Raw genomic sequence first — 25,023 nt, 5'->3', positions numbered from 1 at the left:
AATACAATAATGAAATACAGCAAAAGTACCAATCTATATTACAGTCCCATGGGTATGTATGTATATTAAATTGGTAATAAATAGCTACAAACGAAAAAAGCACTAGAAGATGATTCTTCCTTCAGGATCATATGTCCTTTTGAATAAAAGGAAATAGAAGCCAAATGGTCTAGCAGCAAATTTTAGGAATGGAAAAACCATTGCATTCACTAAATTCTTTATGAATGTAAAGATAGAGTTGCCTTCAAAACTCATGTACAGCACTTGCCTGAAGACGAGGAAGAACGATAACCCAACCGTGATAATTGAAATCCCAATTGAGGAAGATCCCAATATAACATATGTTCCTGTTCCAAATGCTACGATCATTGCTGCTATTGCAATCAAAATAAAAGAGAAGGCTGCTTCGCAAAAGTAATAGTCCAAGTACTTAGCTTTGTTCAACGGTGAGAAAAGGTGTATGAAAGCTGCGGAAGCGGCCATAACCATTGCTATGGTGTTTGAAACAATGAAAGCTTTGAAAGAAGCTTTGTCCCTGAAGATAGGTGTACCCTTAAGCTCACCGTCTTGCACGGTACCTCCCGGTAGGGTAAATGTAGCTGCAAATGTTACCGTTGCAATCAGAGTTGCCACTATTAAATGTGACTCTTTTGCTTCTTTTGTAAACGTTAACTTCGAGCCAGGACCCATATTCTTTGATTTTAAAGTGATGAGTCGTTGGCTTACTCTAGCTCCAACTTTTTGTAATCCCCAAATTATGCCCTGCATTTGCATATAAAATAGTACTTGTTATATTTTGTGAAACAAAATTGTTATTTGTACATCAAAACTAGTTTTGTATATAAATATATATATATATATATATATATATATATATATATATATATATATATTGTTTAATTCATTTTCAATATATATTTCGTATTTTAACATATAATTTATACTAGAGACTAATTTTAATAAGAAAAAGTATAGGTAGACAATGAAAATATTAAATAATGTGAACAATAGATCGGATGTTCATTTCACTAGGTGTACGGATGGTTATTTTAATATTAAGATTTAGATGGTTAATTTGGAGGTATAATGTGTTTTTATTTGATTGGTGATTGTTCATGTTGTTCAAGATAGTCATTGTTTACCTAGCACTCCCCTTTAATAATAGATCTTGATGTGCATCTAGTATAGTTGTGTTCGGTAGGTCGGGTACCGGACGGTTCGGGGATACCAGCTGGGTGAGTGAGTGGGTTTTCGCTTGGCTCTGGGACGTGGAGGTGTGGCTGGAGCGGCCGACTTCCCGAGTACTTCGTGTGGAGGGGGGAGTCACCTGCAAAGACATTCCGACGCCTAAGTCAGTGAGGTGTCCAGGTGAAGAGAAAGTAGGGTGGTGCTGGTGATGTACCTTGGAGGAGGGGTAGGATCCTCCCCATATATACTCTGTCAGGTGTGGGTCCCGCGAGGGCAGACCCACCTTCCTCGAAGCTTCCTTTCTCACAGCTGTCATACAGCTGGTAGCGCAGGGGTGTCCGGGTTGCAGACCGGACGGGTCGTGTACACGAACCCGACCGAGTAGGTCGTGTCGTCTGCGGGCCGGGTCGGCCCAGGTGTTAGCTGGGCTGGGCCGTAACAATGCCCCCAACACGCCAGCTATGGCCGTGAGCGCCGTGGTTGGCGTGTTTAACTCTATTGTGGGTGCGATGTCGCTTTGCCGGCTACTCGTGCTCGGGACGTGCTCTCCACGCGCGTGGGCTTCTTCGATGCCGGGGTGTGCCGTTTGACGCCTCGCTTTTTGCGCTGACCATTAATGCTCATAATGGGTTATTTCAAAACCCATGAGCAAAGACTATTTTATCCTTTGCCTTTCGCGCTTCCTTAATTAGTTTCTAGATTCAGTTACGTCTCTCATTTCCACATTCTCATCCCATCCTGCGCTACTCTCTGCTTCTTCATTCGCTCTTCTTCTAGCGCCATCCCTTGTTCTGCCTACATTTACTCTTTCAATTCTTCCAAATTAACGCAAACATCTCTGGTAAGCTTTCCATTTCTTTACTTTTAGATTTTCGTAGATTCATGTTGTTGTTCATGCCATTTGTTTTTCTCTGGTTCATTTTTGTATGTGTGTTGCTTCTTTGATTGCCTTGCATGTTTGATGACATTAGTGTTAAGTAGGGGGGTTACCATTCTAGCATACTGGGTTCAGAATTGTCAAGGTTTGCTTCGTCCATGCTTGACTGTAGTCGCTGAGTAGGTGAAATGTAGTTTTTGGGCTAGTTCCGACCACCCGGTCTCTTAGTATAACTGAGTGGTGCCCCACTGTAGGTATGGCTCCCCGTTACATTGCGCGGGCTTCCGCCTCAAACGCGGCTTACGATCGGTATGCCTAGATGACTTCCAACGTGAAGGACTCCCTTAACCAAATGGGCATGGAGGAGCTAACCGAGTTTCGTCAGGCCGAGTACTTGTGCGGCGGGACTGACGAGGAAGCTAACTATGACGTATTCGTCCCCGCCCCTCACAAGCGGATATACGAACTCAACCCACACTCTCCCCGAGTTTCTGACTGAATTTGGTTCTACAAGGCAATGTTTACTCAATTGGGGGTTCGCCTTCCTTTTTCTTCTTTTCAAATGGCGCTACTTAACCGATGTTCCGTGGCGCCGTCGCAGTTGCATCCGAACAGCTGGGCTTCCATCCGCTGTTTCGAGATGGTGTGTGAATATCTCGAGCTGCCGGTGTCTGTTGATGTATTTCTTTATTTTTTTACCCTTACGAATCCTTCCAAAGAGAGGAAGGCAAGAAAAGGGTTTATGTCCTTCCGGTCTGCCCAGGGTCAAAGGATTTTTGGATTATTCGAGGACTCTTACCATGGGTTCAAGGACAAGTACTTCAAGGTACGTCCAGCCAGAGGTCGTCATCCCTTCTGGTTGTCGTTAGAAGGGCAGCGCCTCATCCTGACATATTGGAGTTTCGGGGCGGGGTCGAATGCTTTTACTAAGGTGACATACAAGGGATGTCATCCGTGGATAAGAGAATTGCCGACGTGTTGTTGGCTGTTTTTGGAAAAAAACCATGTGAACCCCCATCTGCTTATGGGTGACCGGAAAGTCACTAGAAATTACATTTTTGAGTAGCTTTAACTTTAGTTTCTTGCGTTACTGTTGCTTTGATTTGTTGTGCCGATTTCACGACTAACCGGTTTCAATTTTGTTGCAGTGGGAATGTCTGCCGAAGTGACCGGTCTTGAAATCTATTCAATACTTTTCTTACTGATGACAGTGATGAGGAGCAGGCCAACGAGAACCAGGAAGCTCCTCCGGAGAATAACGAGAATCAGGCGGTGCCTCAGGCAGTGCCTCTCCCCAATGCTGCCGAGGTGTCGGCCCAGAATGTTGACGGGGCGCGTGTTTCTCCCATCCAGGATGAGGCTGTTGGTACTGGCGAGGACTCGACCTCCAATCTACAATTTGAGGATGATGATGTGAAGGTTATCAGCAACCCGAAGAGGAAGAGGTCGTCCTCCAGCCCTGAAGGAGCCCTCACTGTGATGGAGAGGAACTTCGATGCCGGAAACTTTATAGACTCTCAGCTGCTTCCCAACACGGAGGAATATTTCCATGGCTCTGATCTCCCTGGGCAAGCGAGGTGGATGTACCGTTCTCTCCTTCGCGGTGCCGCTATAGCACGAAAGGCCGAGTTTGAGCTATCGGGAATGCAGTCAGTGCAGAGGAGGCTCAAATCTTCTGTTAAGGCCAACAACGAATTTAAGGTGGAAGTTGAAACACTTCGGGAGCAGCTGTCCAAAGCAGATGAGAAGGTCAAAGCTGCCGAGGAGAAGGCCGCGGTGGCTGAGGAAAAATTGAAGACTTCTGATGCCACCGTTTTCCGGTTAACCGAGCGAGAGATGACTTTGAAGGGTCAGCTCAACACTGCGCAAGGTCGGGTGGCTACGCTGGAGAAGGAGCGCGACAAGGCTGTCTCATCGACTAAGGCTGCTCAGACTGAGGCTGACGAATTTAAAAGGAAGTACAAAGAGGTCGTGAAGCAGGGGAAGAGCGCTATACTTATGACCAAGGAGGCTCTTAAAGCCCAAGTGAAGATCGTGGCTCCTGACTTCGACACATCGACAATCGGGGTCTTTAAGACCATTCGAGACGGCAAAATTGTCGATATGCCGAAGAAGTGATCTCTGTAATCTTGTGAATTTTGTAATTTTCGTAGACCTTATCATATAGTTTGGTGAACTTTGTTGTGCATGTTGGATATAACCTTAAACTACTTTAGTATTCGCCTGGTCGGCTTATGATTAATGCTCTTCCATTCTTACTTGGTAATGCTTTTTGTTCTATTTTGTTGCCGTTTTGTTGGTATTGGCTTGTCGTTTGTGTGTTTACCGTTGCGTTGGTAATTTGACAGAGCCGAGTGGTGGCCTTATTATTGCTATGGCCGTTTGTTATGGCGTTAATTTGATTGGTTCCCGGGGTGATCAGTCCCGGGCTACCGTATTGTCGTCTCATTTACCACGTATTGTGAGAAATTTGTTGACGTAGAATGTGTAAAAAAGGGGAAAAAGTAAATTTAATCACAAGTGAACATTAATCGGCAGTTAATTAGACCTATGGCAATAATAAGCATTCAACAAGAGTAATTTATTTAACCGTAAAGCGACTTTGGGTCTTACTGAGCCTCGCAGGTCGCCTACTCGGCGTATCTGATCTAGGAGTAAAACCTTCTCAGGTTACTCGCGTTCCATGTTCTCGGGACTTCCTTGCCGTCAAGTCTTTCCAACTTGTAGGCGCCCCTGCCGATTACTTCCTTTACCCTGTACGGGCCTTCCCAGTTTGCTGCTAGCTTGCCTTCCCCGTGAGTCGGCAGTCCGATGTCGTTCCGCCGCAGGACCAGGTCATTTGGTTCGAACTCTTTCTTGAGCACTTTGGCATTGTAGCGTAGGGCCATCCTTTGCTTCAATGCTGCTTCCGACAAATGAGTCATTTCTCTAGCCTCGTCTACTAGGTCTTTTTCCACAGCTTCTTCAACTCCTCCCAGGAGTAATCGTGGGCTCGGCTCGCCGATCTCCACGGGTATCATCGCATCCACCCCGTACGTCAGACGAAATGGGGTCTCCCCAGTAGACGACTGCTGGATTGTGTGGTAGGACCAGAGGACTGAGGCAAGCTCGTTAGCCCATGTTCCCTTCTTCTTATCAAGCCGCTTTTTGAGGGCTAGCAAGATGACCTTATTCGCGGCCTCGGCTTGGCCGTTGGTCTGGGATGTTCCACCGACGAGAACTTTTGCTTTATGCCCAAACCGGCGAGGAACTCTCCGAACTTCCTATCAGTGAACTGCGTCCCGTTATCGGAGATAACGACCTCCGGGATGCCAAATCGAGTTACTACTTGTCTCCACATGAACTTTCAACAATTTGATGAGGATATGCTGGCTAGTGGTTTGGCCTCTATCCACTTGGTGTAATAGTCAATAGCAACTATTAGGTACTTGACTTGCCCCAGACTGACTGGGAAGGGTCCTAAGAGGTCGACTCCCCGGTGTGAGAAAGGTCAGGAAGACGTCAACAGATTTAGCTCGGCCACCGGCGCCCTGTGAAAATTGGCGTTCTCCTGGCACTTGACGCATTTCTTCACGGATTCTTTGGAGTCCTTCATCATCGAAGGCCAGTAATAACCAGCTCTGATGAGCTTCCTTGCTAGGGATTTGCCCTTGATGTGGTGACCACAGCACCCTTTGTGGACCTCTCTGAGCACATAATCCGTTTGGTTTGGATGCAGGCATTTCAGCAAGGGTTGACTGAGTCCCTTCTTGAACAACTGACCTTACACGATTGCGTACTTGGCCGCCTCCCTTCTCAAAGCTTTGGCCGACTTCTCATCATCAGGGAGCTTGCCACTTTCCAAGAAGTCGGTGATCGGGTCCATCCAAGAAGGTTCTACCCTTGTTAGGTGGAGGGTGACCGTCGGTTCTTTTGTCAGGCCTTGAATGAGAGATCGGTTGCTTGTCCCTGGTTTGGTGCTCGCTAGCTTGGACAGGAGGTCTGCCCGTGTGTTCCTTTCTCTCGGGACGTGCTGTACTAAGACTTCTTCGAATTGCCTGGTTAGCTCCCTGACCTTCTCCAGATATCTCTGCAGCAGCGAGTCTCTGGCTTGGTATGTCCCGTTGATCTGCAAGGTCACGACCTATGAATCACTACATACTTGTAATCTCGTGGCTCCAACCTCCCTGGATAGGGCCAAACCCCCCAAAAGGGCCTCGTACTCTGCTTGATTGTTTGATATTGGAAATTCGAACTTAATCAACTGCTCATATACGACTCCCATCGAACTTTCCAAGATTATCCCGGCACCCCCAAATGTCTGGTTGGAAGCTCCGTCCACGTGGAGCTTCCACTGTGTACTCGGTGTCTCGGTTGTGTCTCCTGCGACTTCTACTAAAAAGTCGACCATGGCCTGAGCTTTAATTGCCTGCCTGGGTTCGTATCGTGGGTCGTATTGGGACAGCTCAACAGCCCAAGTCATCATTCTTTTCGCTAGGTTGGGCTTCTGGAGTACCTGGCGAATTCCCTGGTCTGTCCTCACGATCACTTGATGGCCTTGAAAGTACTGCCACAGTCTACGGGAAGAGGTCAGGAGGGCGAGTGCTAGCTTCTCTAGTTTGCTGTATCTTAACTCTGCTCCCTGCAGCGCTCTGCTCACAAAATAAATTGGTTGTTGGATTTTTTCTTCCTCTCGCACCAAGACCGCCGCCATTGCTTCATCCGTTATGGCCAAGTACAGGTATAGCGGCTCACCGTTCTTGGGCTTCCCGAGGACAGGTGGAGTCACGAGTATCTTTTTGAAATTCTCAAATGCTTCTTCACATGCTGGGGTCCATTCAAACGCTATTCCCTTCTTCATCAAGTTGAAGAATGGTAGTGCCTTAGCAGCCGACGCTCCGAGGAATCGGGACAGCGCGGTGAGCCTTCCTGCCAACCTCTGAAGGTCTTTGATGCACCCTGGGCTCTTAATATGGAGTATTGCTTTGCAGTTCTCTGGGTTGGCCTCCACCCCTCTTTGGGTTATCATAAACCCCAAGAATTTTCCTGCTTCCATGGCAAAGGCACACTTAAGTGGGTTGAGCGCCGTGTTGTCGGAGGGAAGCGAATACATTTTTCAGATCGCTTATGAGGTCTTCAGACTGTGTGGTCTTTACCAGTATATCATCTACGTATACTTCCACCGTTTTGCCTATGAGGTTGTTGAATATATTGTTCATCAACCTTTGGTAGGTGGCCCCTGCGTTCTTCAGCCCGAATGGCATTATCTTGTAGCAATATATTCCCCCTGGCGTTATGAATGCCGTCTTTTCTTCGTCTGGTCGGTGCATCGGTATCTGATTGTAGTCGGAATAAGCATCCATGAAGCTCAGATACCGATATCCCGCCACCGCGTCGACGAGCGCATCTATGTTGGGAAGGGGGTAAGAGTCTTTGGGACATGCTTTGTTAAGATCGGAGTAATCCACGCACATTCTTTATTTTTCATTGTGTTTTCTGACCAGAACTACATTCGACAGCCAAGTCGAGTAGTCGAGTTCCCGTATAAATCCTGCCTCAAGGAGGCTGGCCGTCTACCTGGTCACCTCCTCTGCCCTTTTCTATGACATTTTCCTTCTCATATGAGCGACTGGCTTGGCTTCCGCCTTTAAGGCCAGGTGATGAGACATGAGCTGGGGGTCTATCCCCGGCATGTCAGCTGGCGTCCAGGCAAAGAGGTCGCCGTTAGCCCTAATCATCTCCATTAGGGGTTCTTTTAAATTGTGTGGGAGGTTTCTGTTCACGAAGGTGAACTTCTCCTCGGAGTCGCGAACCCTGAACTTTTCTAAGTTCCCCTCCGGCTTGGGCCTGGGATTGTCGTCAATCCGAGCGTCCAGGTCGGCGAGGAAAACTCCCGACGCCTCTTTGGATTTCTTTCTCAAGGAGAGACTGGCATTGTCGCAGGCGACTGCCGTTTCCAAGTCCCCCTTTATGGATCCCACAGATCCGTCATTAGCGATGAACTTCATTATCAACATCTTTGTACTGATCACCGCCCTGAGATCGTTGATGGTCTTTCTCCCTAGGATGACGTTGTAGGCCGTGGAGTCTCGGAGAACCACGAACTCTGCCATTACCGACCTTCTGCCCTGTCCTAGCCCTATGGATATCGGTAGGGAGATTATCCCATCGGGCTTGATGAAGTGGTCACCCAACCCCACTACATCGTGCTGGTGAGTCTTTAAATCGGCATTTCGGAGACCCAGAGCATCGAACACGTTGCGGAACATAATATTTGAATTAGCGCCGATGTCTACCAGAATTCGGTGATTAGGCCGGTTCCTACCCTGGCCGTGATGACCATCGGAGGATTTTCCGTGATCTCCTGAAACCATTGGTCCTCTGGACCGAATGATATGGACGGAGTCCTCTTGGAGTTTGGCACAGGTTTGGAGGATGGGACCGCTAGGACTTTGGTGTCCTTCTTGTGCGCCGACTTCGACCTTGGAGCTACGTCTCTTCCGATTACCACGTTTACTATGGTAAGGCCGCGTTCGTGGTCCTCTGGCTCTTGACGTCGCTTAACGTGCGGCTCTTGTCCTCTCCATCCCAGTCTCGTTCTCGCCTTCTCAGCTCCCTGATGAGGTGGGAGAATTCGGCCAGCTTTCCATCCCGGATCGCTTGTTCCAGCGCATCCTTTAGGTCAAAACAATCCTGCGTCTTGTGCCCATAGCCCTTGTGATAATCGCAATAGAGGTTCTTGTTCCCTCCAGTTTTGTCCTTAAGAGGTCGGGGCTTCGAGAGAATCTCCTTCTCGGCTATTTGCTGGTAAACTTCTACAATGGGACGGTGAGGGGGGTATAATTGGTAAACCTTCCCACCCGGGGAAACGGCTTAGGTGTCCTGGCCGGTGCGCCGTCTTTGGCGTGCTCCTTCGGCCTTTTCCCGCTACCGTGCTGCCGGGGTTGGTTAAAAGTGGGCTGAAATTGTTGGCCGCCACCACTTGACTGACTTCTTCGTCGTTGATATATTCTCTAGCCACGTTCTGGATCTTCTGCATCGTCCACACCGGTTTGGTGGTTAGGTGCTTCCTAAAGTCCTCATTCAGAAGTCCATTCGTCAGACATAAGCTGGCCACCGAGTTGGTTAGGCTGTCAATTTCCAAGCACTCATCGTTGAACCTATCAAAGTATTTCCTGGTCGGTTCGCCGGGTCTTTGCGTCACCCCGAGTAAGTTGATCGGGTGCTTCGCCTTTGCAATGCGGGTAGTGAACTGAGCCAAGAAGGCGCGGCTGATGTCTGAAAACTTGACTACGGAGCCTTGCGGTAGGTTGTTGAACCACCGAATTGCAGGTCCTGCTAGGGTGACCGGGAAGGCGCGGCATCTCACCTCGTCGCCTACTCCTTCCAAGTTCATCCTGGCCTCGAAGGCCGTCAGATGTTCTTGTGGGTCTTGGGTCCCATCATACTTCATGTCCGTCGGCTTATCAAAGTGCTTTGGTAGCCGGACCTCGAGGATTGAATGGTGGAAGGGGGTTGCACCCATGATCACGGGGCATCGTGTTCTCCTTGATCCTTCTCCATCGTCCTCCTTACTTCTCTCGGCGGCTGGTCTCCTAACAGGTCGGGTGTAGATTATGGGGTCGTGCCGTCTTCTTGGCACTTCCCGGTTCTCCTCCTGGAGACTATCCGATCCGGATTACGGGCTCGATGTTCGTCTAGAACGACTTCTTTGGGGAGTTCTCACTCGTCTGTCGGAAGACCGCGAATAGCTTGGTTCAGGAGTTTGTTGACGACGTCCCTGATCGGCCAGCTGGTGTTCCAGGTTCTGCACCCTACGTCGCAGCTCCTGCATCACCCTGGCACTATTGCTGCCCGTTCCCCCGAAGGGGCGTCTCTCTTGGGGTCGTGAGGGTGGCTCGGGTTGTCGTAGAGGGGACCTCGTACGCTCGCGGGCCGGGAGGAAGCCACCAACGCGGCCCCTCTGGGTTCGTTTGCATCGTCGAGCTCCACAGGGCCCAGTAAGAAGTCCATTCGGGCGTTTTTCACAGACGGCACCAATGTTCGGTAGGTCGGGTACCGGACAGTTCGGGGAGATCCCCTGGGTGAATGAGTGGGTTTTCGCCTGGCTCTGGGTCGTGGAGATGTGGCTGGAGTGGCCAACTTCCCGAGTACTTCGTGTGGAGGGGGGTGTCACCTGCAAAGACACTCCGACGCCTAAGTCAGTGAGGTGTGCAGGTGAAGAGAAAGTAGGGTGGTATTGGTGACGTACCTTGGGGAGGGGTAGGACCCTCCCCATATATACCCTGTCAGGTGTGGGTTCCGCGAAGGCAGACCCACCTTCCTCGAAGCTTCCTTTCTCACAGCTGTCATACAGCTGGTAGCGCAGGTGTGCCCGGGTTGTAGACTGGACGGGTCATGTACGCGAACCCGACCGAGTAGGTCGTGTCGCCTGTGGGCCGGGTCGTCCCAGGTGTTAGCTGGGCTGGGCCGTAACAATTCCTAAAACTAATTTTGTCTCTACTATCTTTCTTTACTTTTTTTCAGTTTTTTATTTTTTTATTTTATTTTATAATTTATTTTGATTCAATAAAAAATTATTTTTATTTTTTTGTAATTTTTATTTTATTAAATTATATTGCATTTGTTTTGTAATTATACTATTATGTAATATTTTTATTTTTTGATTAATGATTATTGTACAATAAAATTTTATTAATATTTTTTTAACTATTGGTTTGCTGAGTCTTTTATATTCATATTATACTTTTAATTTTTTTTTGAAATTATAGATTATATTTTTATAATATTTATATTTATTAATAAATTAATTTAAGTTTATAAATTTATTTTTTAGTAACAAAAAAATACTTCAAAAACAACATTACCATTAGAGTTTGGATCTCAAAATAATTTATCAATCTCTTCTAGTAAAAAGACATTTTTAAAATTCAAAGTAAAAAAGTTTTATAGTTGATTTTAGACAATGACAAAAGATTTCAAATGATGTTTTATAATAATAAAATATAATTATAAAAATTTGAGTATGTAATTAGATTGTAATTTATTAGTATTGGTGTATGTAATTATTTTGATTATAGTTAAAAGTCCACCATATTTGTATGATTGAATGTAGGTTTTTTTACACATGAAAATTGTACAGGATATATACTTGTGTGATTTTTTCTTTCTCTGCTCTGTTCTGGATTTAGAGACAAAACGCAAATAATCTCCTCCACTTCAATTTTTTTAAAAACAACTTAAAGAACTTAATTTTTAAAAATTAACTTAATTCAAGCCCCTTCTCAAATTTTAGTATTATCATCAATGTGTAATGAATAACTTAAAATACAATAAATTAAGTAGCTTAACAAAGTAGAAATTATAAATAGGAAATTGTTAATTATTGTAATTAATTAAAAAAAACTCATTTTTTTGTGATATTAAATTTCATAGAGCAGATTATCTCCTCTTCTTTGTTCTCTCTCTTTTTCCTACCTCTCTTAATCACATTTCTCTTCTTCACCTCTCATCTCTTCTCTTCACACCGACAGAAATAATGAAAGTGTCTTACCTTAAACCGTAGCTCTTCATCACTACATGAAGTAGTGAAAACGATATAAAAATGAAATGCAAATGCCACTGACATATTTAGTTACGACTAAAATATTTGACCTTATCCCACTGAATAAATTATTCAATTAAGTGCCGACAATAATATATCAATACTCCTCAAAGATTGGGTTAGAGTAATTAATTAGGATGGAAGACATGTTTACCTTTTTTCGCAGCGTTGAATATTCAACAGTAGTATAGGCAATATCAAGAGGTGTTTGATCTTTTTTATTCAAAGCTAATTTGTCTATTCTGCGATGAAAAATCAGTTCCCAACTATCGAGACGAGAATATGCAAGGTGATGTAAGGGTGTGTTTCCATCAATGTCCCTCTCATTGTAAAGGCCACTTAGTGAGAGGTTCTGCATCATTTTACTAACTACAAAGCGGCGTTCTGCATTCACACCATAATGCAGAGCATTGCGGCCTTTATTATCCACTACCTCTGCACAATCTGGACAGAATTTTATTATGGCCTTCATATTTTGAAAATGACCATAGTATGCTGCAATGTGAAGTGCTGTCTTTCCCTCTTTATCTTGCATGTATGCTGTGCTTTCATCTTGTTTCAGTAACAACTCTGTCAACGATTTGGAGCGAACTTTAACTGCATAATGAAGAGGAGTCCAACCATTTTCATCTGTATGTTTAGTGGCGGCTCTCACATATTCATTCTTTAGAAGATTTATTGCCATTTCTGATGATGAGAAACAACATTAGAAATTAACAACTTTTTTTAGAAGAAAAAAAACCCCAAAATTACAGTTTAAATCATTTTTAAAGAATATATTCATTTTGCCCTTACAAAACTTAAAAATTATCTATTTTGGTTTGATTTATTCGGTAAAACTTGTGGCGACAAATAAAATGCTAAAATGGCATGCTAAGATGAATTACGATATATTTAATTAATAAATTAGTACTTAATAGAACAAACTAATAACAATAACTAAAATACATAACTTTTAGATTTTACTAGGCCAAAACCAAAATAATAAGTATTATGTTGTAACTAAGAGATTTATTAATAAAAGTATTTTAGTATGAGAAATTTATATATCAAATTCTTTCAAATATCTTATATAATAGATAAATAGAAAACCTATCGTCTATATATATTTAAAAAAAATTAGAAATTTATACCTTTTATTAATATTAGTTAATATTTTAAATTAATACCTTATTTGTATACTATTATGATTAAGGTTTAGAATATAAAATTGAGTACTTAAAATTTAGAGTATTGGCCAAGCATTCACAAAAAAATGATCAATTTTATAAATTATGTAGCATTGCTCATATCACTAATTTAACATTTAAAATATACCACAAAATATTTTTTATTATAATTGAAATAAAATATTTTTCTTTAAAATTAAAGAGTTTATTATTTCTAACAACCTTCCTTCTTTCTCTCTTTTTTTTCTCATTCTATCATGTATATTACATGATAAATTATATAGTATCTATAATATAAATCCAATATTAATTATACATTATTCCTAGATGAGCAAAATGTGTTATATAACATTTTTTCTTTTGCAATTAAAGATTTCCTCTCTCTCTTTATTTTATATTATCAAATGACATATATGTAGACGGGTATGATGCATTACCTAGATCACCGTTAATCACCGCAGCATGCAGTGCCGTTCGTCCATTGGGTCCTTCATATGCAGGTGATTCCACTCGCTCCAATATCTTAGACACGATTTGCATATATCCCCTCTCTGAAGACAAGAAAAGTGGAGTCTCTTTGGCTTTATTAGCAATATTTGAAAGTTCAGGTTCCTCATTTAGCAAGATTTCTACTATTTCATAGTGACAATGCCGTATTGCCTCGTGTAACGCAGTATCATTCTCTTGGGTTTCAGCTCTTAAAAGCCTTTTTTCTGCACCAATTCCACTCTCAATTTCAAGCAACAAAACTTTGGCACGCTCTATTAGTAAATTTACTATAGCCGAGTGTCCGTACCTATAGTGAGATCCAAAATATTTTGTTACTGGAAAGAAAAATAATTTCTACGTGTGGAAAAATAAATTATATCATTTTTAGTTTAATTTGGAATTTATCAAAGTTGGTAAAATAAAAAAAATCAATCACTCTTAGATTAAGATAATAAATTCATACATAATAAAATTTATAAATTTAATTATAAGTAATCTCTTATTTTAGCACTTTACAATTTTTTTTTCCTTTTTCATATTACAAAACTTCTTATAGCTCTCTCAACACAAATAAACTTATCCTCCCATTAATCAATTTTGGTCATCATTTTTTACTATTAACTTAGTTTTTTAGTCGAATAATCCAATAATATACTTTAATCCACACTTTTAAATATTGATAGCTAATTGCTAACAAAAAATAATAAATTTTAATGACTCTCTAACGTTTTTAAATAATTACTAATTAATTATGGGATTTGGATACATATTAAAATACGAAATAATTGCATATTTATATTTATAATCAAACTTAGTAAGAAATATAATCAAATGTTATAAATGATATTGTCCTCTTGCGTACCTAGCAGCCAAGTGAAGGGGCGTTTCTCCTTTGATGTTGGGAAGCAGAAGTAGACCTTCACACTTGTCTAAAATCTGTTGTACGAAACGTTCTGAAACGGGTTCTTGTTTGATACTTTTGTATCTGATTAGATTTAGAAATTTAATTCGAATCTTTAGGAGGAATGGTAGTGGAAGTAGACTTGGAGTTGTTTCTGTGGATGTTAAGTGCACGTGAAGGACCGTGTTTTTGTTTGGTGTGAGGATAGACTCAATGCTTTGGACATTGATGAATTCCTTGAAATTTCCTTTAACTGCAGCCTTGTAAAGCTTACGATCGATACATGTGATATTGTTGCTGGGCGGTGATACTGGCAATGATGATGAGGAGGATGACGACGATGATGAAGAAGAAGGAGCAGACGAACCAGAATCCAGACTTGGGATTTCTATTGTCTCCATATGATTCTGCCTTCTTTTTTCAACGTTTCTGGTTTGTATTAAGTAAAGATATGTTGAGATAGATAGTCTATAAGTGTTATATATAATAATATAATAATATATAATATAAACTGATGCTCAGGCTCAAAGGAAAAAAGTGGATTCGTTAAGTCAAGGTCAAGTAATAATTACTTATTAATTAAAAAACCACACAATTATATATCATTGTCGTCCTTGGTTAAAAAAAGGGTAGATTAGTTAAGTCAAGGTCAATTACTTATTAATCGGAAAAGAAAAGCGCAGAGTTATATCCTTGATTAAGAAAATAAAAATATTATTTGTATTAAAATTAGTTATTAAATTAATCGTCATGTATTAGATCATTTTTTATATATTTTATATGAAAGTATTATTTTGTTTATTTATTATGTGAAAATATTTTTTTAAATATAAATTATAATATTTTAAAAAATATATTTTTTTAGTATTTTTATTATTAAAAATTTATTAAACATACTAAAAAATAAAAAATTATTAAAAAAAATATTTTTTATTAATTTAATAACACTTAAACAAATATTAAAAGAAAAAAAAATAATTTGGTAAAAGTAATAGATTGTTTTTTACCTTGATTTAGTAAAAGATATATATATATATATATATATATATATATATATATGTGGATCCAATCATGATCTTTTAATAAGAACAAGAAATCTTTTTCGATCAATCTATCCAAACAGTAGCAAAAAGTCAATCTCAATAAGGTTGGTCTTTTGAGTCCGCTTCAAACGCCGATCCTCAAAAAAAGAAATAAGCAAAGTTCCGTCGTTAAGTCAAAAATGGAAAATTCATGGAAAGTTAGAATTTTCCATTTTTGACTTAAGATTGAACTTCAATTACTTTTTTGGTCTCTAAGAGAATGAATGGATATTCCTTGAATATTCTTGTATTGCCATTCGAAATCAAGATATTGGGATTGGACTAATCAATCGTTTAATAAATTTTCAAACACAATCAATATCTATTCGAACCCTTTTTACTTGTAATCGAAATATCCGCGAGATCGGGGTCACAATTTGTATCGATTAAACAAAGAAAAAAATAAAAAAAAATAAGTAAAATGCAGTAGAAGAGTCCCGATTCCAAACGAAGCAATTGTATGGTTAGAAAGAGAAATATCCGCAGATTCAATCCGTTGTTGTATACCTGCGGATATTTCTCTTTCTAACCATACAATTGCTAGTACACTTATGGTAGAATCAGTCGGGGCCTGAGAGGCGGTGATTTACCCTGTGGCGGATGTCTTTTTTAGATTAGAATAAAATGTGGAATAAAATAAATACAATTTTGTAGTGAATATATATATATATATATATATATATATATATAACATTTTTAGAGCATGGACTCTTGCTGTACGGATGATAATAATAAAACATCTAAATTTTTTTTGGTGACTGAAATAAATTAAACAAAGAAAAACAAAAGAAACAAAACAAGGAACTGCTTAAATAGAGGGACAGTCCCGTTTAAGACTACTCTTAAACTCCTCCCAAGGTGAAAGAAGCTCCACATGCGAAAGTTGTAACTTCATCGCCATCTTTGCCATAGTATCTGCCACCGTGTTTGCATCTCTCATAATCAAACGAAAGTCAACACGCCAATTCCAATGCATGATATCTCTTATTTTGAGCACCAGTGGATCAATAAACCCAAAACCATCTTGAGTAACAAGATTAAATGCTTCCACACAATCCGTCTCACAAATAACATCTCGTTGACCCACATCCCAAGCTAAGAGATATCCTCTCCAAATAGCAAACAATTCTCCTTGAAGAATACTATTACTTTCAATCATTCCCAAACACCCCCTTTGCCAGCTCCCATTACAATCTCTAATAACACAAGCAAAACCAACACTATCACCCGAACCAAAATAACTAGCATCACAATTAATCTTAAAAGTACCAATGGATGGGGGATTCCAAAAACCATTTAGAGTAGAGGGAAGGGACATACGTTGTAATTCAAAAATATTTCTAAGCTCCTTTTCTGAAGTTAATGCCAGACAAATGACTTTTTCCGGAGGCCAAGTTTCATGGGGATTAAAGATGTCGTTATTCCTTGCTCGCCATATCCACCAAAGTCCCGAAAAGAACTTGAACGGGTGCTCTTTGCTATGATACAAGAACCAGTTCTTTAAATCCAAAGGATGACAAGGAATATCCAACCTTTGCCAGACAAGCTGAGCTTTTGGACAATCCCAAATACAATGTATAACCGATTCCTGGCTAGAAAGACATCTTGGACACCTATCCGATGACGACATCCCTCTTCTAAAGCGAAAACTTGCAGTAGGAAGAGCCTCCTTAAGACACAACCAAGCCAAAAACTTATGCTTTTCCGGAACAAGCTGACGCCAAAGCCAAAGCCAATTCTCCCTCTCCTCCCAACCAAACAGCTGCTTACACAACCACAAGTAACCATTGCGTGAGTCATAGACTTTGGCAGCAGACCCACTCCAATACCAACCCACTTCCGGACCTGCTTGTTCATCTGGATTGTAAGAGAGAATATTATCTTTCAGATTTTGAGATAAAGGAGAATAAAGAGTATCCAAATGCCACCTACCAACCGACCAAATATCCTGTATCCGGAGATTCGAATCAGAAATGTGGACATAATCCATCTCATTAGATAACCGTCCTTCTCTCCTCCAGCTAGAAAACCAAAAATTCTGGTTCAAATCTCCAATACACCAAGCAAACCCATCCTTCAACACTTTCCAAGCCTTGCAAAGACACCTCCAAATGGGAGAGTCCTTGTTCTTAGGATAACTAAAACAGTCATATAGAGATGATCGGTATTTGGCATCCAATAATTGGACCCATAGCTTGTTTGGCTGCTGGAAAAAAGTCCAAACTAGCTTCCCAAGAAGAGCAATATTTACACAATAAGGATCTCTAATCCCCAAACCTCCATATTTTTTTGGAGTAACCAGTACCTTCCAACTAACAAGATTCAATCCTCTTCCATCAACTTGTCCTTTCCAAAGAAAATTCCTCATCATAGACTCCAATTTACTAATGATTCCTTTGGGAAAAATAGAGACCTGCATCTGGTACGTGGGAATAGCAGCGGCAACAGAATTAACCAAGCAGAGTCTACCAGCCCGATTGAGTAAACTCCCTTTCCAGCTTGCTAGCCTACTCCGAATCTTATCCAGGACACCATTGAAAGCTGAACGAGTCACTCTAGAATGGCTAAGGGTAACTCCAAGATACTTGCCCAAATCCTGGACAAATCTGATAGAGGATACCCCAGTGAAAACCTCTTTCCTTGTTGCAGAGACATTCTTGGAGCAAAGCGCTTTAGACTTCTCCACATTAATCTTCATCCCAGATGCTTTGCAAAAAGTCTCTAAAACCAACATCACATTTTGCACTTGTCTTTTTGTAGCTTTACAGAATAGAAGCAAGTCATCCGCAAACATTAAATGGGATATTCTTGGTCCCCCTCTAGAAATAGCAACCGGCTCCCACAAGCCCAAATCAACCTGATGACTAATAAAGCATGCCAGTCGCTCCATACACAACACAAAAAGATAGGGTGACATAGGGTCTCCTTGTCTAAGACCTCGGCTAGGAGTAAAGCCATTTAGACGACTCCCATTCCAAAGAATAGATAAGGAAGAAGCAGTGACACAATTCATAATCAAATTAAGTGTAGGAATAGGAAAACCAAAGCTCTTAAGGGTATGAGCTAAAAACCTCCAGTCAACTCTGTCATAAGCTTTCTCTAGATCAATCTTAAAGGCCAGTGTGCCTTTCTTTGATTTAGTCTTCTTCATAAAGTGGAGGACTTCTTGAGCAATAATGATGTTGTCAGGAGTTCCTCGTCCCGGAATAAATCCTCCTTGAAGCGGGCCAACAATCTCCGCAAGATGAGGACGAAGCCTATTAACAAGGACCTTCGTGATGATCTTGTAAACTACATTGCAGAGACTAATCGGCCTGAAATCTTTCATAGATACCGGTGATTCAACCTTTGGAATGAGAACCAGTAAAGTCTCCAACATTCTCGGATCAAGAGTAACACCGGAGAATGCCTGCTTAACCATCTTCCAAACATCAAGACCAATGATCTCCCAATATTCTTTGAAGAAGAAAGCTTGAAACCCATCCGGACCTGGAGCTTTAAAAGAGTTCATGTGAAAAACAGCTGTTTTGACTTCCTCCATAGTAACTGGTGCCGTAAGATTATTGCAAGCTTCCTCATTCAGAGAAGGAAGAGGCACATCACCAAGGCAACCCAAATCAACATCATCCAAATGACAGAATAAGCTTTTATAGAAAGACTCTGCTTCTTGACTCAGAACCTCTGGATCAGTTTCCCACACTCCATCCTTGAGAAAAAGGCCATGAATCTTATTATGCTTCCTTCGCGCAAGAGTTTGAATATGAAAGAATCTTGTATTCCTATCCCCGAACCTTACCCACTGCTCTCTGGACTTTTGGAACCATAGGAGCTCTTCTTGCACTAGAGTATTATTATAATCATCAAGCAACTGTTGCTCTTTCTGACGCAAATAAATACTATCCACCACTTCCAAACGCTTTTGTAAATAATTAATCTGCTGCTCTAATTCACATTTCTTAACAAAAATGTTACCAAATACCTTCGAGTTAAACTCTAGTGAATTCTTCTGTACTTCTGAAAGCTTGCCATGAATTCCTCTATTACCAGACCACCATGACTGGTTCACAATATCTTTATACCCAGGATGAGTAGCCCAAGCAGCAACAAATCGGAAAGGTCGATTCCCTTTAGGCTGAGGACGACCTTTACAACGCACCAGAATAGGGCAATGATCAGACTGAAGCCTATTTAAAACTTCTGCATAAGCCTCTGGAAAGATAGATAACCAACTACTATTTATACAGACTCGATCAAGCTTTTTTGCCACATCAACATAATTTTTCACCCTCCTGTACCAAGAAAACTGCCTCCCGATAGTCTTCAGATCAAACAAACCACTATCCCCTAATGAAGTAGCAAACATGTCTGCTCTTTGATGAGAAAATTGACAGCCCTTAGATTCATGAGAAAATTTGACTTCATTAAAATCACCAAGAACAATCCAAGGTCCTTGAAAAACCATGGATTGTGCAACAAGATAATCCCAAAGGAGAACCCTTTTATTAAATTGAGGACTGCCATAAATACCACTACACCTCCAAATTAAATTATCAAAGTGAACCTCAACAGTAACACCCTGATCAAAAGCATCAATGAACTTACAACAAACACCCTTCATAGAGGATAGAAACCAAATACCTCCCTTATGCCCCTGTGCCTCTACTATACCAACAGAGTGATACCCCAACCTTTCCCAAAATAATTTTAAATGCTGAAAAGGGGAGTGAGTTTCAACCACAATAAAGAAAACAGGTCTAAATTTCCTAACAAGTTCCTTACAATGCACCCGGGCTAACTTATTAGAAGCACCCCTAATATTCCAAACAATCATATTTAAACTATCCATAAATAATAGGGACAGAATAAATAAGAACATAAACTCTAAACAGAATCACCAACCTCAATAGGTGGTTTGTCCTGCGGTACTGGCACACTCTGATCCTCAATAATTGCCACCTTTGGACCCCCTGACACTGCACTTGCCATGCTTCCATCTACTAAGGTTTCCTCCGTTGTGCCACCATTTTTATCAACTGGCGAGTTCTGCAAGGAGGAAGGCCGAGGACGCTTCCGTAGAGAAATTCCACGACGTGCAGGAGTTCTGCGCGATGGAGATGGCGCAATTTCATGTTTTTCTTGCTTCCCCATCCTAATGCCAGTTGATTTGCCTCCATCACCATGCAAATTGGGCCTATTGATGCATGGTGTTGGAGGTTTTTGATTGGTAAGTGAACAAATTAATTAATTAATTAATTAACTGCAAATTAAATAAAAAATAAAAGGTCGTATAGGCTATGGCCCATTTTTTCAATATCTTTCCAAGAATAATACCTTTCTTTTGGAGTGGGTTTTCATTTTGTATTTTTGGTCTTCAGTTTATGGCTTTTTAAGAGGGTATATGCCTCGTCCAAAAAAGATGACAACAAAGCAGAAAGAGAGTTGTTTTTTAAATAATGAAATATTTGATAACAAAAAAAAAATTATCAAAATTAGCTAGAATTTACCTTATTTAATATTTATTAATTTTTTTAAGATAATTATTTTTATTTCTTAAATAAAATTGGTCCAAAATGGAACATTACACATAATAGTGACTCACATGAAAAAGTTCTACCAATAAATTAAAAAATTATGTAACTGAAGTGATGAAAGGAATAGGTAAGGTCATCTTCAAGAAAGGGAAATAGAAAGACAATGTTTTCGAGCAGCATGAACAACTTCTACTGATAGTTTTTGCTTATTTTAAAAAATTTGTTCATTTCTAGATTTTCAAATCTGTCATGCCAGCTTAGCTACAACTTCTTTTATCTTCTTTAATTATCTTCATTTTGCAATTCTTCTCACCACTGCCAAAGCTCATCGGTAACTATTGGAAGATGAATACCCAATAGCCTCCAAACTTCTGCTGAATCTGGACAGACCACAAATAATGTGAAGTCGATTCCTCTACTGAGTTACACCGTGGACAGATAGGATTAACTTGGGGGATTCGAGTGTGGAGCTTTTCTTTGACTGGTAATCCATTATGCATTAGCTTCCATAAGAAATTTTTTACCTTGGTTGGATTTTAATTAAGATTCCATATTCCTGACCATATGGATTTTTTTTGGCACTGAACAGAAAGAAATTTCACTGGAGGATGATAAATCTGAAATACAATTTTATAACCAGATGAGACTGAATAGCTTCCCTTCTTCTCCTTCAGCCAGGTAATGTAATCTTTTTCGTTTATAATTTCTGTGATAATAATTGCTTATGCTATTGCTGGATTGAAATATTTTTTAATTTTTGTTTGATTCCATTGTCTGTTTGGTAGCATTAATTCTGCAATTCACTATGGAGTGTATTCTGTATTTGCATTAGTTATATGTGTTATGGCAGTAAACTCTTTGACCCATGAATTCTGTTTAATACTTATCATGCTGCCTGGTCTTTTTCTCCAGATAATGCCTATTTTCAGAATTTTTCGACCCTCCAACACGCTCTTCCAACCCGATAGAAAGCTAAAAAATTTGTAGTATTTACTTTATAAACCTTAGAAATCAGGGAATTAGGTTTAGTCAATAGTCTCCACCCTTGCTTAGCTAACATAGCAAGATTGAAGGCTTTTAGATCCTTGAAGTTCAATCTCCCTTGTTCTTTCGGCCTACAAGTAATTCTCCAACTTATCCACTGCATCCTCATTTCGTTTCCCTTTTGTCCCCACAAGAATTGCAGAATTTTTCTCTGAATTTCTTCGAGTAGCGTTTCTGGCAGTTTGAAATAGTTTATGGTGTAAAATGGTACAGTAGTTGTAATAACTTTTATTAATACCTCCCTGCCACTTGATGAAAGTAAAGCCCTTTTTCAGTGTTGAAGTTTTTGTGTAACCTTATGCTTTATGTAATTAAATGTTGCCCTTTTGGATCTTTGGATGACTGACGGGAGTTCTAAATATTTGTCTTGATTGCCAATATGAGGAACTTAGAGTATGTTAGCTAGGGAATCTCGCATATGCACTGGTGTATTTCTGCTAAAGAACACTGATGATTTATCTAAGTTAACCTTCTGATCACTAATCTCCTCATAACTTTGTAAAATCTGAATTATTCCCCGACAATTCTCTTCCGTAGCCTTACTAAATAGTATTGAGTCATCTGCAAAAAATAAGTGATTGATTTTGCGTCATTGGTAGTTAAGTCTCAATCCAAAAAATTTCTGTCTCTGTGGAGTAGATGGGAGAGTCCCTCTGCACAAAATAGAAAAAGGTAAGGAGACAGGGGGTCGCCTTGCCACACCCCTCTACATGGTTTAAAGAGACCATGAGGTTGACCATCCACAGTAACAAAATAAGAAACTGTCGTCACACACTCCTTAATCTAGTCCACCCATTTATTACGAAAGCCCAACTTTCTCATCATAGACCATATGAAAGACCATTCTACCCCATCATATGCTTTACTCATATCGATCTTCTAGGCAAAATCATGACTTCCATATTTCTTGTTCTTTAAAAAATGCATGAATTCATGTGCAATTAATACATTGTGATCAATCAGTCTTCCTTTAACAAAAACACTTTGTGTATCACTGATCAATCTATTCATAACAAACTGCAACCTATGTACAAAGACCTTGGATATAATTTTATAAAATACACTACTAAGGTTTATAGGTCTAATCTGCTTCATATTCCTAGCATTTGAAATTTTAGAAATTAAGCAAATATTTGTATGATTAAAAGCCTTAAGTAGTTTACCTCCAAAGAAAAAACTTTTAATTGCTCTGATGATGTCCTCCTTAATCACATCCCAATAAGCTTGATAGAACTTAGCAGTGAATCCATCATCCCCAGGTGCAGAGAAGGGATTGATAGAAAAAACTACCTCTTTGATCCCTTTTTCTGTCACTAGTCTGACTAACCTCCGGTTAGTTACTGTATTTATCTTCTTTGGAATATCTTGAATCTCTTCGGCTGGGTCCTTTGGGTTGCTTGAAGTAAAGAGAGTCTCAAAATATTTTTGGGTTGTTTTTGCTATTTCTTCTACCTTTGTGCTGTATTCCCTTCTTCGTCCTCCAAATACTGTATTCTATTTCTTCTATTCCTCATTTGGAACTTGGAGTGAAAGAACTTAGAGTTTTGGTCGCTCTAATAATTCAGCTAATTAACTCTAGATTTTTCTTGCCAATATCTCTCCTCTTGGTCCAAAACTTCCTCCAATTCAGCCTCTAGATTTCAGATTATGGTACCATTGGCGTGCTCTCCTTTTCCAACCTCTTTAGCCAAATTCTCTTTGACATTAAGAATTCTGACCTTAGAGTTAGAGCAGGAAGTCTTTTGCCAATTCAAAATTTATGTCTGTATTTTTTCAACTTAGTTACAAGCTGAAACATGGTGAACCCTCCATTCCTTCTCTCCAAGTCTCCTTCACAATGGCGATAACATCTCCCATCTTACACCATCTTTCTTGAAATCTGAATCTTCTCTTAAACCTCCTCCCTTCCTTCTCTGTACTTAATAAAATCGGTCTATGATCAGATCTTGTGTCCTCCAAGTGCATGACCATAGCATTTGGCCAATCATCTCTCCAAGCACCGGTTGTTAAGGCTCTATCCAACCTCTCCTTAACAAGGTTTCCTCCGAATTTTCGATTACTCCACGTGAACTTATTCCTTTCATAACCTAAATCAATTAAACCTCTATCATTTATAAAATCATTGAAATTTTGTATGGAAGTACTTGATTTTGCTCTGCCACCCTCCTTCTCGGGATTTGTCTTGATTGCATTGAAATCTCCTATGATAACTACCTTATCTCCACCAATCTTCATAAGCTGTAACACTCGATTATATTGCTCAATCCTTCTCACCTCTTCCATACTCAAGTGCATTCCTATAACCTCCCATTTTTGCCCTACTTGTTAATCATCAGCTGTGAAATGAATAAAAAAGTTATCATGTCTGAGAATCTGAACTTGAATATTGTCTTTCCACACTACCACCAGACCACCTGCCAACCCAATCGGGTCCACTAAGAACATAGAATTATATCTGACTCTCCGCAGCACACCCTCCACAGTCGAAGAATTGTTCTTTGTCTCGCATAAGAACAAAACCTTGGGAGAATGAGATTTAAAAATTCCTTTGATGCTATGAACTGTCAGGGGTCTTCCCAAACCCCAGCAGTTCCACATTCCCATCTTCATATCTCTTGGGGTGCTGATGAGCGGATAATTTATACGCTTTTTGACATTGTTTTTAGTATGTTTTTAATAGGATCTAGTTACTTTTAGGGATGTTTTCATTAGTTTTTATGTTAAATTCACATTTCTGGACTTTACTATGAGTTTGTGTGTTTTTCTGTGATTTCAGGTATTTTCTGGCTGAAATTGAGGGACTTGAGCAAAAATCAGATTCAGAGGTTGAAGAAGGACTGCTGATTCTGTTGGATTCTGACCTCCCTGCACTCAAAGTGGATTTTCTGGAGTTACAGAACTCGAAATGGCGCGCTTCCAATTGCGTTAAAAAGTAGACATCCAGAGCTTTCCAGAAATATATAATAGTCCATACTTTGGCCAAGAATAGACGACGTAAACTGGCATTCAACGCCAGCTCTCTGCCCAAATCTGGCGTCCAGCGCCAGAAAAGGATCCAAAACCAGAGTTGAACGTCCAAACTGGCACAGAAGCTGGCGTTCAACTCCACAAATGGCCTCTGCACGTGCAACACTTAAAGCCCAGCCCAAGCACACACCA

The 25,023-nt window shown here is 40.4% G+C and overlaps 3 protein-coding genes across 3 annotated transcripts; 1 reads left to right on the top strand and 2 right to left on the bottom strand.

Annotated features, from left to right (window-relative positions):
* Nucleotides 1-36: 36 nt before the first annotated feature.
* On the bottom strand, nucleotides 37-14,640 carry LOC107636955 (protein ACCELERATED CELL DEATH 6). Its single transcript, XM_016340423.3, has 4 exons — nucleotides 14,169-14,640; nucleotides 13,255-13,613; nucleotides 11,803-12,335; nucleotides 37-762 (listed from the first exon to the last, which is right to left on the bottom strand). The coding sequence occupies exons 1-4, from the start codon at nucleotides 14,606-14,608 to the stop codon at nucleotides 103-105; spliced, it is 1,992 nt and encodes a 663-aa protein (XP_016195909.1). The 5' UTR covers nucleotides 14,609-14,640; the 3' UTR covers nucleotides 37-102.
* LOC148569094 (uncharacterized) lies at nucleotides 3,545-4,183 on the top strand. The gene has a single exon (XM_088483559.1). The coding sequence runs from the start codon at nucleotides 3,545-3,547 to the stop codon at nucleotides 4,181-4,183; it is 639 nt and encodes a 212-aa protein (XP_088339685.1).
* Nucleotides 14,641-23,646: 9,006 nt separating the features above from the next.
* LOC148569093 (uncharacterized) lies at nucleotides 23,647-24,159 on the bottom strand. Its single transcript, XM_088484884.1, has one exon. The coding sequence runs from the start codon at nucleotides 24,157-24,159 to the stop codon at nucleotides 23,647-23,649; it is 513 nt and encodes a 170-aa protein (XP_088341010.1).
* Between the last annotated feature and the right edge of the window lie 864 nt (nucleotides 24,160-25,023).

The sequence above is a fragment of the Arachis ipaensis genome, chromosome B4 (assembly GCF_059453495.1).
Source record: "Arachis ipaensis isolate K30076 ecotype BB chromosome B4, ASM5945349v1, whole genome shotgun sequence".
Lineage (NCBI taxonomy): Eukaryota > Viridiplantae > Streptophyta > Magnoliopsida > Fabales > Fabaceae > Arachis > Arachis ipaensis.
Note: the sequence above shows the minus strand (reverse complement) of the source record. Positions and strands in the feature narration are given on the sequence as shown.